This window comes from Trichosurus vulpecula, chromosome 2, assembly GCF_011100635.1.
Source record: "Trichosurus vulpecula isolate mTriVul1 chromosome 2, mTriVul1.pri, whole genome shotgun sequence".
Taxonomy (NCBI): domain Eukaryota; kingdom Metazoa; phylum Chordata; class Mammalia; order Diprotodontia; family Phalangeridae; genus Trichosurus; species Trichosurus vulpecula.
In genome coordinates, this window is record NC_050574.1 from 11,911,865 (window position 1) to 11,926,418 (window position 14,554).

Genomic DNA, 14,554 nt, shown 5'->3' on the forward strand with positions numbered 1-14,554 from the left:
TATTTTCATTATCATTGAAAGTGGCTTTGCAAAGATCATCACAATTTTTTTCAGCACCTAATTTGTAGTTTATTTGCACCAGATAATGAATTTATGAGGACAGCTACATCATCTCTTGGTATATCCTTACTTTTCTCAAGTATCAGCTCCATGTCAGCCAGTTTTCTTCTGCTGACTTTTGCAACCCCAGAACCTTCCCTTTTTGCACAAACAACAGACACAAATATTAATTGACTAGCTCTGTCTTCTTTCTGTTGACTATTATTTTCTGTTATTGTCACTCCATCTACCTCAAGCAGAGTTTCCATCCAAATGGCTCTATATAATATATGTGAGAAAAAATGCTTTTGCTGATCTTGGCTTCCCACACTAACCGAAAAATCCTGTGAGTTTGAGCTTTCCTAATATTTTACAACACTCTGCCATACTTTTACACTTGTTATCTTCCATCACATTCATCTGACATGCATTTCATTTTTAAATGTATATTTGTTAGAGAATTTGCCTCAAATCTACATTGGTTTCTTTACAGAAATCTCATCATTCCTAATTATTGAAAATGTGAGTCTCCTTGAGTCTCACCTTCCATACTTATAAAATGAGGAGCTTAGACCACATAGCCTCTAATGTCTTTTTTTTCCAAATCTAAATCCATGATGCTATAATTATCCATTATAGCAGCTGTTAGTGCACAATCACCAACTATTTTTCACATTGAATTTATTCCAAATACATATTATGAATACCACAATGCAAGAGGATCACATATATCATATCCCATGATGTGATATTTCTACTTGACTTTAAAAAATGATAAAGCCAATTTTTCCAGCACCTTATTTTTTTTCTTCATGGAGGACCCTTGAACAATTTTTTTCATTATAACTTACATTTAGTTTCCTGTTTAATTTATAATAAGAATGTTGACATTGATACAATCCATTTATACCAGCAATGAGTTCCTTTCCTGGACACTGAACCAGTGTCTCATACCAACTATGAGGAGGCAATGGTTCTAGATGCTTTAAAATCTTTGTAATTTTCATCACAATTTGCCTCCTTTTTCTTCACTTTGCTATTGTTGTTACAGAAACAACATTTTTTATCTTGGAGGTTGCAGAGCCAAAAAAATAGTAATAAATCTGTACCTATTGGTGATGATTAGCCTGTTTGTTACTCACTAAATAGGTGGGGCCTCACAAAGGAGACTTACTTTGTTTCCAGGTCCCTCTCTGAAGGTTTTCTAGAGTAGTAGTTTCTACCAGAATATGTATTTTTTTTTACATTTTTTTACATTTTTTTCTTTATTTAATATTTTTTAGTTTTCAACATTGATTTCCACAAGACTGTGAGTTACAAATTTTCTCCCCATTTCTACCCTACCCCTACCCCAAGATGGCATGTATTCCAATTGCTCCTTTCCCCATTCTGCCCTCCCTTCCGTCACCCCATTCTCCCCCCCTTATCCCCTTTCCCCTTACTTTCTTGTAGGGCAAGATAGATTTCTATACCCCATTGTTTGTTTATCTTATTTCCCAGTTACATGTAAAGAAATAACTTTTTTGCTTCAGCATTTGTTTTTAGAACTTTGAGTTCCAAATTTTGTCCCTTCTTCCCTCCTCACCCACCCTCCTTGAGAAGGCAAGCAATTCAACATAGGCCACACATGTGTCATTATGCAAAACACTTCCATAACAGTCATAACGTAAAAGACTAACTGCATTTCCCTCCATGCTCTCCTGTCCCCCTTTATTCAATTTTATCCCCTTGACCTTGGCCCTTTTTAAAAGTCTTTGCTTTTGATTAACTCCTCCCCCACTCTGCCCTCCCTTCTATCATCCCTTCTCTCTTTTCCCCTTCCCCCCTACTTTCCTGTAGGGTAAGACCCAATTGAGTGTGTATGTTGTTCCATCCTTAAGTCAAGTCTGATGAGAGCAAGATTCATTCATTCCCTTTCACCTGCCTCCTCTTCCCTTCCAATAGAACTGGTTTTTCTTGCCACTTTTATGCAAGATAATTTACCCCATTCTATTTCTCCCTTTCTCCCCAATATATTTCTCTCTCACCCCTTGATTGTATTTATTTATTTTTAGATATCATCCCTTCACATTCAACTTACCCTGTGCCCTGTGCCCTTTGCATATATACATGTATATACATACACACACACACACACACACACACACACACACACACATTCCCTTCAACTACCCTAATACTTAGAAAGGTCTCATGAGTTACAAATATCATCTTTCCATATAGGAATGTAAACAAAACAGTTCAACTTTAGTAAGTCCCTTATGATTTCTCTTTCCTGTTTACCTTTTCATGCTTCTCTTGATTCTTGTATTTGAAAGTCAAATTTTCTACTCAGATCTGGTCTTTCTTTTTCAAGAATGCTTGAAAGTCCTCTATTTTATTGAAAATTCATATTTTTCCTTGGAGCATGATATTCAGTTTTGCTGGGCAGATGATTCTTGGTTTTAATCCTAGCTCCATTGACCTCTACAGTATCATATTCTAAGCCCTTCCATCCCTTAATGTAGAAGCTGCTAGATCTTGTTTTATCCTGATTGTGTTTCCTCAATACTCAAGTTGTTTCTTTCTGGCTGCTTGCAATATTTTCTCCTTGACTTGGGAACTCTGGAATTGGGCCATAATATTCCTAAGAGTTTTCTTTTGGGGATCTTTTTTAAGAGGCAATTGGTGGATTCTTTCAATGTCTATTTTACCTTCTGGTCCTAGAATATCAGGGCAGTTTTCCTTGATAATTTCTTGAAAGATGATGTCTAGGCTCTTTTTTGATCATGACTTTCAGGTAGTCCAATAATTTTTAAATTATCTCTCCTGGATCTATTCTCCAGGTCAGTGGTTTTTCCAATGGGATATTTCACATCATCTTCCATTTTTTAATTCTTTTGGTTCTGTTTTATAACTGGGACTGGACTGGGGCTGACCACATACTCTTCTCACCCTGGTCCAGCAGCTTTTCCACCGACCTTCCACATTGTCTTTGGCATTTGTGGGTTGAGAAGTCTGGTGGCTGCCACAGCTCAGTGATTCAGGGCCCTATGGCTTGTTCCATCCCATCTCCTCAGTGCCTGGTCTGTCCTGTTGCAGCCTATGCTGGGCTGCACTCTGCTCCCCAGCGCAGTGCAATAGACTTCCCAGTGACCATCCAGGCCGTCTTGGGCTGGAGACCTGCTTCCCTCTGTTATTTCATGGGTTCTGTAGCTCTGGAATTTCTTCAAAGCCATTTTTTTCAGGTGTTTGGAGGGATTTGGGGGAGAGCTTAAGTGAGTCCTTGTTTTCCTGCCACCATCTTGGCTCTGCCCCCTCCAGAAACTGCATTCTGACATGGTCTCAGAGAGCCCAGGGGTCCCTCTATTCCAAGGTGAAACTCATAACTTTGAATATTAATGGAAAAAATTAATTCATTTTTAAAATAAAATACATTTCCTTTCTGCCTCCTCATTCCATAAGTTGATAAGTCAGTATCTCTGTATCTCTGTATTTCTATCCTTTTTTAAAAAGTAGACAAACTTTGTGCAGCTATGATTCTTAGAGACATCACTTTTGATATTTCCTCCTATACTTGATAAGATTTAATCTCCTGGTGGACACAAACTTTTTGATTTTTGTGTTCATATCTCCAGCACTTTGTACATTACTGGGCAATAATTGGAGCTTAATAAATGCTTCTTGACTTACTCATTTATTCTTCATACTTGTACTATTTTTCTTCACCATGATATTCTTTGACATTCATATTCCAAAATTTACACAGAATTACTGAATTGATGGAAATGTAGGGTTCTCTTTTTTTACTATTTCTTCATAATAAAGCAACAACAAATGTCTTGACAGCAGACAGGTGGGTTTTTTGGTTTGCTTTTCATGATAACTTTGTTACCTTAAATTATTGGATGGGTTTTGTTCTAAAGAAAAATTTTCAGCCAATGATCCAAAATATTTTAACAAATCTACAGCCCCACTAACAATGGAATAGAATGTTTTCATGCACAGCCTAGCTATTCAATTTTATCATTTTTCTAAATGAATTTGGTCAGTTATTCTTGCTATTGCTATAATCATCATTTAACAAAATCCTACCATGACTTAAGATTTGCAAAGCACTGATATTATCATCTTTGATCCTCATGAAACATCGGTGTACTAGCTGCTATTATCCACATTTTATCAGAGAGAAAACTAAGGCTGAGAGATATCAATTGTCTTTTTATGGTTCAAAGATGTCGTAAGTACCAAAGATGTCATAAGTATATAAAATTAAGTCTTCTGACCCTAGGACTAATAATCAATTTACTGCACAAAAAGATCACTAACCATTTATAAAAGGTAGTGTCATAGACACATTTTGCACCATAACACGTTAACAATACCTTTATCCCTGTTATTGCCCCTTAAATTCTGCACTAACATAAATTGTCAAGCTGTATTATTTTCTGGCTATATTGTCATTAAGTTGAACATATTTTAAAAGCACAATGTAGAAAGACCATATGCCCAAATGGTTATTTGGAATTGAATTGGGGGGGGCGGGTCTTTTCTCCCTGCCTCATGGTTCTAACCACCCAAAGGAAAATCCTAATGATGGGAAGGTGAATTCTGGTGCTATAACCATATTACTTCCTAATATTTAGCCGTTTCCCCCACCTGACTACCAATGGAATATCCAGGAACTTGAAACCAGGTTCAGTCTTTTCCTTAGTCCAATGCTATCAGAATTCATCCAAAGACAAAGGTTACCCCTAATATTTCCCAAATAGACCCCCATTCTCTACAGTATCATCCTTCAGGAATTTAACAAAACTATCATTTTTCTCTAGGTACTTCTGGTACTGACCACAATTCTTCTCAAGATCATAAGAAAATGACGGTTAGTGACTTGTTTATGGCAATTATCTTATTAATTCAGATGGGAGTTGGGTTTCTTGGGAATTCCTTCCTCCTTTGCCTTTATGCCTTCACTTTCCTCACTGGCCACATGCTGAGGCCAATAGACTCTATTTTTGTTCACTTATTCTTGGCTAACTCTATAGCACTTTTACTGAAGGGAATACTTCAGCTGCTTGTCAGTTTTGGTTTGAAAAACTTCCTGGACATTTTTGAGTGTAAATTTGTCCTTTACATTCACAGAGTGGCCCGGAGTGTTTCCCTCAGCATTACATGTCTCATCAGTGGCTTTCAGCTAATCATCATTAGTCCCAGTAACTCTAAATGGTCAGAATTCAAAGCCAAAGTCCCAAAGTTCATTGTCCCCTCCTGTCTCCTCTGCTGGTGCTTTTACCTCTTGATAAATTTCATTTTTATGGGTACTATAAATAATTCAACATACATGAATAACAACACAAGGGTGTGGTATCTGGGATATTGTTCAGTTATATCTCCTACCTCATTTTATGCCACGCTATATGCAATTCTTTTCTCTGTTCCTGATTTTATATGTGTGGGATTTATGATCTGTGCCAGTGCCTACCTGATGATTCTCCTGCACAGACACCATCAGCAAATACGACATATTCACAGTCCTCATCTGTCTCCTAGAACTTTCCCTGAAATAAGAGCCACCCATACCATTCTCTTACTAGTATGCACATATGTATCCTTTTATTCAGCTAATTCTACTTTGTCACTTTCTGTCTTTCAACATGATAATTATTACCCATGTGTCATGACTATCACCCATTTCATGGCTGCATGTTTCCCAACCATCAGTCCTTTCGTGGTGATTGCCTGTGACTCCCAAATCCTCAGACTTTGGGGCGCTCTATGGCATAGGAAAAGTTCCAAACACCATCCTGTCCCCAAATATATCCACATTCAACATCTTGTTCTCAAATTCTGAAAAAAAAAAACTTCAGAAGGAACTAAAGGAGAACAAAAAAACATTTATATCAAAAGATGTTGGAACTTAGGACTAGAAAAGACCTCGATGTTCATGTATCCAAACACGTTTCTCCTTTAACATATGCCACTTTACTCCACACTTTGAGTGCCCTCCTCACACTGGTAGTCAGTCATGTCTTCAACACATACATTCTGATTCCAAATCCACGTTTCTTTCCACCAAACCACACCAAGGCTTATGTTGTCTGAAGCAATGTGTCTCACCTCATCATCATCTTGAGGTACATTGACCAGCCCTTCAAGTACTTTGAGAAGAAATATGATGTGGTTAATAAAGTACTGGACTCAAGGATAGGAATGCTTATGATCAAATATTTTCTCTGTCATCTGACACATTCTTTAAATGCATTATTGGTGATAATGTGAAATTGTCCACCCATTCTGGAAAGCAATTTTGAACTATGTGCTAAAAATCACTAAGCCGGCAAAACCCTTTGATTTGGTAATGCCATTAATAGGCCTATACTCAAAATACATCAAAGAAAGAGGAAAGACATCTATGATTTATATCAGCCCTTTTTGTAAGCCTGAAACTGGAAATTAAGGGAGCACTTACCTATCTGGGAATTGGTAAACCAATGATGGTATATGAATGCAATTGTATGTTAATGTGATTTAAGAATTTATGAAATGGAAAGATTCAGAGGAAGCCAGAAAGACCTCCACTACCATGACTGTTTCCAGCCCAGCCCCTACAGCCATCATCAAGAGAAACAAATTACAAGGAGAAGGGGCCATGCTTCCACACCAACTGTTAACCAACTGCCACACAGAGGGCAGCCAAGTAATTAAGGTGGGATTTTTTTTACTGTTTTAGAATGCTATAATGCTAAATTAATTAAGCCTCTTTGATTGAGCCTTATTTAGGTGCAAAGGCCCAGGCCCAAACACCTAATTACTAGGTGCTAAGCCAATGTAGGTGTGAAGCCCTCAGGGTCCTAAGGGGAGTTGATAAGACCAGAGCCAATGGTACATGCCTAAGTTCTGGTCAATCAGATGATGTTCTAGTAGATCAGATGACATCTAAGGACTGTATAAAAAGAGAGAACAGGAGTTGTTTCACTCCTGGAGGAGTGTTGAGGTGGAGACTCTGGGTAGCCACTCTAAATCCCTCCCAGCTCATCAACCCAGATGTTGATGCTTTCCTGGTAACTATGAATTGTGACTTGGTCTGTTTCTAATATATGTTTGTAATTTGTATTTGCTCTGAAGTTCAGCTTGCTGGCTTTTCCTCCTGAACTAAGTGAATGATATTTGTATGTTAGATTAAAGTAAGATTGTTAACCCCTTAATGTTGCTCTCCTTAGTAAAGCAGATCAAAAGAACCTGTGCTGGCAGCTCTTGTTGCTGGTTTTGTTGGGTCTTATGCCCCACAACAGCTGCTAGCAAGATTATTGCTACACCAAGCCAACCAATCAGAAGCAACTAGGCATCCTGGCCCTGAGGGAAATTCAGGAGGCAGCATATGCCAAGCAAGTCAAACCACCATCACCACTTTGAATACCATCTCTCCTCAGACCCTGATGAAGCCAGCCCAGAATTTTGAACTCAAGAGCCTTAGAAATAGCAATGCTTTCAGACCAGTGACCTTTGCTCATCAATCTGAAAACTCCTCTGTGGAACTGAAGCCAAGAATTGGCTACTGTAGTTACTCCAGACACAGCAACTGAGACTAGAAAACAAAGTTCCCTATCAGCAAAGTCTTTGGCACTCTCAATTACTTGCCAGAATTCAATGCCAGAAACTGATATTATTTTATCCAAAATTATATTTAAAAAGAAGCATGAAGATGTACTTTGCTACTGCCCCCTAAAAACCTTTTTCCATCTGACTTAAAGCTGAAACCTTCCATAGATGTTGCTGCTGTTGTTGTTTTTGTGTTTGTCCTTTGTTCTCCAAGAGGACCATGACATCAGGGACATGAGTTGCAGTTGACTTTGATTTGAGTGAGGGAGAGCTGTGCAAGGTCACAGCCCCACTTTCTCCTCCAGTGCCATCTGGGTCCAGTGGCCAGATATTCATCAAGATGACTGGAGATGGCCCAGGATGCTTTGGGAGACCCTGACCCTTTCAGGCTAAGGTCTTTTCAGGTTCTTACTTTGAGTTAAAAAACCGTGCATACCCTTTGGCCCAGCAATATGACTATCAGGTCTGCTTCCCAAGGTGATCAGGGAAAAGACCTAGATACTTTAAAATATTTGTAGCAGCTCCCTTTGTAGTGGCAAAGAACTGGACATTGAGTTGGAGAATGGCTGAACAAGTTGTGATATACAATTGGGATGGTATACTGCTGAGCTGTAAGAAATGATGAGCAGGTTGGTTTTAGAAAAACACGGAAAGACTTGCATGAAATAATGAAAAGTGAAGTAAGCAGAACCAAGAGAACACTGTATACAGTAACAGCAATATTGTTTGAAGAATAATTGTGAATAACTAAGTGCTGTTGAGTACTATAAATACTCAAATCAACTATAAAGGACCTATGAAGGAGGATGCTATCCACCTCCAGAGGAAGTTCATCTAGTACGGTTTTACATATATTTATAAATGTGAATCAAATGGTAGCTTTCTCTAGTGTGGGGTGGGGAAGGAGGGAAGGAGATAGCTCAGAATTAAAAATATAATCCAAAAAATTGTTTTAATTAATAAACAAAGTGTTGGTTCACCTTCTTGAAAATACAGACTATCTTACTTTAATTGTATCCCTGGTGTTTCCGCAGTACTTCACACCGAGTAAGCACTTAATCAATGATTCATTTATCCATATTCAGCCCTTAGCACAGTGCATGGTATGCAGTTGTTGCTTAATAAATGTTTATTGTTTGATTGACATCATATACCCATTTTAAATTCATTGTGCTATATCACAAAAGATGTTAGTCTAAGCTTAATTTCTGACAGAATACTTTTTCATTTTCCTAGCAATAATTATTAAATAGAGAGCTCTCTACTGGGTCACTTGTGTTTGCTGATTTATTGAATGCTGTGAGTTCCAACTTTTGTGCAGTTTATTCCATTAATCTGCTTTTCCATATTTTAACCAGATCCAAATAATTTTGATGACTACTGCTTTATATTCTAATTTGTGATCTAGAACTACTATTACCCTTTCCTTCCTAAGTTTTGTTTTCTTATTATTTACACCTGCATTCTGGATCTTTTGTTCCTCTAAATTAATTGTTATGATGTATTTCTAACTCTAAAAAGTATCTCTTTGGTCATTTGACTAGTATAGCACTAAAAATGTAAATTATTTTTGTAATAGTGTCATTTTTTACTATATTGACATAATTTATTATAATTGACACTATAGTGACATGGATGTCTCCTATCCATTAGCAATAAATATTCATCATATTGTTTAAACTGCTTTTTATTCCTTTAATAGTTATTTGTAATTGTATCTATAAAGATGTTAGTTGTGTTTTGGTAGACTGGCTTCTATATAATTTATGCATTTTGTGCTTCACTTAAATGAGACTCTCCTTTCTATTATAGTCTCCCATGTTTTGTCATTCATAACAGATTAATAGGTGCATAGGTAGATAGATAGACAGACAGACAGGTAAGTAGGTAGGATAGATAGATAGATAGACAGTGAGATAGACAGATAGATAGACAGTGAGATAGATAGACAGTGAGATAGACAGATAGATAGATAGTGAGATAGACAGATAGATAGACAGTGAGATAGACAGATAGATAGATAGATAGACAGTGAGATAGACAGATCGATAGACAGTGAGATAGGCAGATAGATAGATAGTGAGATAGACAGAAAGATAGACAGTGAGATAGACAGATAGATAGATAGACAGTGAGATAGACAGATAGATAGACAGTGAGGTAGACAGATAGATAGATAGATAGTGAGGTAGATAGACAGATAGATAGACAGTGAGATAGACAGATAGATAGATACATAGATAGATAGATAGATAGACAGTGAGATAGATAGACAGTGAGATAGATAGATAGATAGATAGATAGACAGACAGTGAGATAGATAGATAGATAGACAGTGAGAGAGATAGATAGATAGACAGTAAGATAGATAGATAGACAGTGAGATAGAGAGATAGATAGATAGACAGTGAGATAGATAAGATAGATAGACGGTGAGATAGATAGATGATAGATAGATAGACAGATAGATACAGACAAACAGACAAATGACAAAGCATTTATTAAGCATTTAGTGCCAGTTACTGTGCTAAGCACTGGGGATACAAATACACACAAACAAGAAAGTGTTTTGCACAAGGAGTTTGTATTCCCATATTCCCATGGGGAAATACAACAGGTAAAGAGGAATGGAAAGCAGAGAGAGGGGTGGTAGTATAGTCCAGAAACACGGAGCTTGGCATGAAGTGAGCCAGGAATTGATGTAGATGTTGAAGCATCTGCAAAATTAGGCAAATACTGACTTACTGGAGCTGAATGTCACAAGGGCAGGTGTGTTGGTAAGCAAAATGGGCTCCTTAGCACTTAGTTCAACCAAGTGCCCTTGAAGAGTTTGGCTTTTGTTTGCTTTGAGTAATTCAGTGTATTTCATTGAGCCTTACTAAGTGCTAAGCCCCAGGCCCAAACCCCTATTAGATGTAAAACCTATGTGGGTGTGGATTGGCAACTAAGGTGGGGCCCAAGGTGGGGCTAACTCCAGGGAGGGCCTAGTTTACATGTCTGGGACAGCAGAGGCTTTTAGACCATGTGGGTTTAAGTCCGCCTCTTTGTGATGATTCTAAGTCACCTGGGTGAGTCGCATGTGTGACTGACTCCTGACCCTGAAAAAGATATAAAACCAGAGGTTGGCCTTCTCTTTTTTGGAGCTCTTTGCCGCAGCAATGGTGGTATGTGACTCTGGGCCAGCCCTTGTTCTGAGCTCCTGGGCTGAACCTAGATGTTGGCAACTATGAATTGTATTGGGTCTGTCTGTTTGTAATTTGTTTAGGGCTCTCACTTGTGCTGGTGTGCTGATGCAGAGACTCCAGGCAGCTGTAGCTAAGGGCCCTCCAGCTTGTAACCCGGATGCTGGGACTTTGTTAAACTCTGGTAACTATGTATTGGGATTTGAATCAGACAAGGTCTGTCTGTTGATGTTTGTACTTTTTTTGTACTTTATTCTGAAGTTCAGGGTGCTGCCTTTTTCCCCTGAACTAAGTGAATGATATCTGTATGCTGAATTAAAGTAAGCTTGTCAAATCCCTTAACCTTGCTTTCCTTAGTTAAGCAGATCAAAAGAACCTGTGCTTTTGCAGCGTGCTGGCAGCTTTCTGGGAGCTGGCTGTTGGTGGATCTTACACCCCCACAGAAACTGCTAGCCAGATTGTTGAAACAGCAGGTTATGTGTGTGGGTGTGTGTCTGTGCATGTGGTGGGGGGGAGAGTGGAGGAGAGTGGAGGGGTTGGGGGCAGGTGACAGTTAGACCTGCACTAGGTTATACCAGTGGGGACAAGGTAGAGTGGATGATCTGAGTTGAGGCAGTATGGCAGAGAGCAGGCTACAAAGATAAATACACTTCAGACTTTTGTCAGCATGTTTTGTAGCCTGCAATTTATTATGCCTCGGAAAAACTCATCAAAACAGTGATTCAGATTATGATCTGAAATAAATTAACAATTAAAAGAAATATGTCTAAGAAGTATAATTAAGGGAAATATATTGTGCTTAAAGGCACTGTAGATAATGAAATAATATAAATAATAAATAAGAACTGAAAAAGAGCAGCTATAATCTTAAAAAAAAAGTTAGTCAAGTTACAGGGTGAAGTAGAAAGCAAAAATATGATACTTGGGGACATCAATGTATCTCCTTCATATTCACAAAAGAAATTAGGACTTTAATGGAATGAATTCGCCAATGTGCCTGGCCCTTTGCTAAGCTTGAGGATACAAAAAGAGGCAAAAGAAAGTCTCTCTACTCAAGGAACTTACAATCTAATGAGGGAGACAATGTGCAAACAAATATATAAAAACAAGCTTTATGCAGGATAAATGGGAAATAATAGAGGGAAGGTACTAGAATTAAAAGAGATTGGGAAAGGCTGCCTGTAGAGACAGGATTTTAGGGAAGGCAGTTGGTGGAAATGAGTGAAAACATTCCAGACATGGGAACAGTCAGAAAAGATGAGACTGTCTTGTTTGCAGAACAGTCAGAAGTCCAATATCACCGGATCAAAGAGCATGTGTCAGGAAGTAAGGTATAACAAGACTGGAAAGGCAGGAAGGGGCTAGATCATGAAGGGCTTTGAATGCCAAACAGAGCATTCTGTATTTGATCATGGCAGCAGTGGGAGCCGCTGGAATTGAGTGAGGTGAGCTGACCTACCCTTTAGAAAAATCACCTTAGTGACTGAATGGTGAACAGATTGGAGTGGCCAGAGCCTAGAGGCAGGCAGATCCACCTATTGCAATAATCCAAGTGTGAGGTGATGAGGGTCTACACAAGAATGGTGGGAGTGTCAGAAGAGAGAAGTATTTGAGAGATGCTGCAAAGGTGCAATCAACCAGCACTGGCAACAGATTGGATGTGGCTGGGGTGGGGGATGGAGAGACTCCAGGATTGTAATCTAGGGAGGTAGGGTGAGGATGATATCGCTCATAAAATGTGGAGCAGGGGAGATTTGGGGGAAAAGAAAATAAGTCATTAAGAGTTGGCCTCTTTTGTGGTCACTTTATTCAGCGGTGCTTATTTAAGGGAACCCTTCCTGACCTACAACTCTCAGCTAAACTCTCACCTTGCTATAATCTATAACTATCCCTCAAAGCTAATTTTATGCAACTCCCCTCAGCTTTCCAAACTGTAATTAATTATTTCATTGCAGACTCTCTCCAGCCCAGTCATTTCCCTGAGCTCCCAGAAGATGGCAGTGTTCCTTTTCCTAGGAAACCATCAGCTCTCCAACAAATGACCTGAATGGAAAGTATGGACCCTAAGTGCCAAGCCTGACATAGTGGATAATCACATAGAAACAAATTATATAACCCTGACAAGCATTGCCTCTCTGTATCAAATTCCATGCAGGATCAGTGATTAATTCTTGTTTCCCCTAAATGTCACCATTCAGAAAGTATCTCCTACACACATCTAGGGAATGGGCAACGGTGGGGGTACAATCGTTTCCCATCCTAATTTTCCTTCCTTTTAAAAAGTTAGCCTGGTGGGCCATTTTATATTATTTATTGCTGTTTCCTGAAAATCCAGGAGAGGGAGGAATAAGGATTCCTCTGATTGCACTTCAAGAGAAGGGAAGCACTAGACTTCCTAATGCCAGGAGGCAAATTGGGCCTCCAAGGTATCAGTATAATTGGTAGAATGAAATTCAAGGTAGGAATATTTACTTAAATATTTTATTTAAAAGAAAAAAAGGATAGGTCAAATTTGGGGGGTAGAGAGGAGGTGGTATAGCATATTAAAAAACCATATTAATTTAAAAAGCAAGTATTCATAAAAGTAGCAAACATTTGGATAAAGAACAATGTAAGAAGAAACAGAAAATATTTTTATTGGACAATACTATAGAACTTCTAGACAGAAAGAGGAAAGAGATAAGCCCAGGAAATAGATTATAACCCTAACACAGAGGCATAATATATTACTGATCAGGAGATTCAAATATCCAGGCACCTTCCAAAGCTTTCTCTCTAAAAAAAAAAATTTTTTTTTAAGGATAGCTAATTATTTTTTGGCTTAGCTTCATAACATTTTTAATCCTTAGAAAGGTAGGTGATCTGATAAGGGATAATTGTATCCTGGAAATTTTTCTCAAAAAGATACAGAAGTGGGTGCTTGTGTGAAAATGATGAAGATTGTTGGAGAAAAAGTATAGACTAAAAATTGTTCAGGGGAAGTCAGCCCAGGAGAGAGGGGAAAGTCTCAAGAATGAAATTCTGAAGATGCAAATGAGTTCAAATGAGAAGGAAAAACGAATGTTGTCTGCAGAGACCAAGTCAGATGCCCAAAGAACTGTTTACACTGTTTAACAATATATGCAGAAGATGATAACAAGTACATAATAGAAGACTAATACAAAAGCATTTTAAGATCACAAAAAAATAGTGGCAGGAGTTCTAAAAATCAGAATGAGTAAAGTTCGCCAAAATAAGGGGGTGGCAAAAATGTTTCTTTTTAATTGCTGTATTGGATAAAAGAGAAAGATTAAAGGTCTAAGACCACTGCACAAGGTTGATAACATGATGACAACTGACAGCATGGAAAAGTAATCGGTAAGAAGTAGAGCCAGAGCAGTAAGGAGTAACACAGCAAGCTTCCTTCCCCCCTGCTCCAATCAGATCTAGAAAATACACCAGACCAAACACTGAAATAGAAAGATAAGAAAAAGTCACAGTGAATCTGTTTTCCAACCCTGGTCAGCATGGGGAGACAGACATAGAAATCTACAGACACTAGGTCAGGCCAGAAGCCCTTCATGTGGAGCTGTGTACCTGGGCAAACAGAGATCCAGACTCATACTGGGGCACCACATGGGAAAAGGTGCCAACTGGCAGATTTTTCACCCACTACTAGCTAGATGGTTCAGTGTATAGAGTGCTGGGCCTGGAGATAGGAAAACCTGAAATCAAATCCAGCCTCAGACACTTACTAGATGTGTGACCCTGGGAAA

The 14,554-nt window shown here is 38.5% G+C and overlaps 1 protein-coding gene across 1 annotated transcript; it reads left to right on the plus strand.

Annotated features, from left to right (window-relative positions):
* Positions 1-4,894: 4,894 nt before the first annotated feature.
* Positions 4,895-5,869, plus strand: LOC118836244 (vomeronasal type-1 receptor 4-like). Its single transcript, XM_036743580.1, has one exon. The coding sequence runs from the start codon at positions 4,895-4,897 to the stop codon at positions 5,867-5,869; it is 975 nt and encodes a 324-aa protein (XP_036599475.1).
* The last annotated feature ends 8,685 nt before the right edge of the window (positions 5,870-14,554 follow it).

Excerpts from the sequence above, each read along its gene's own strand:
- LOC118836244 (XM_036743580.1), top strand. The coding sequence starts at position 4,895 with ATGACGGTTAGTGACTTGTTTATGGCAATTATCTTATTAATTCAGATG.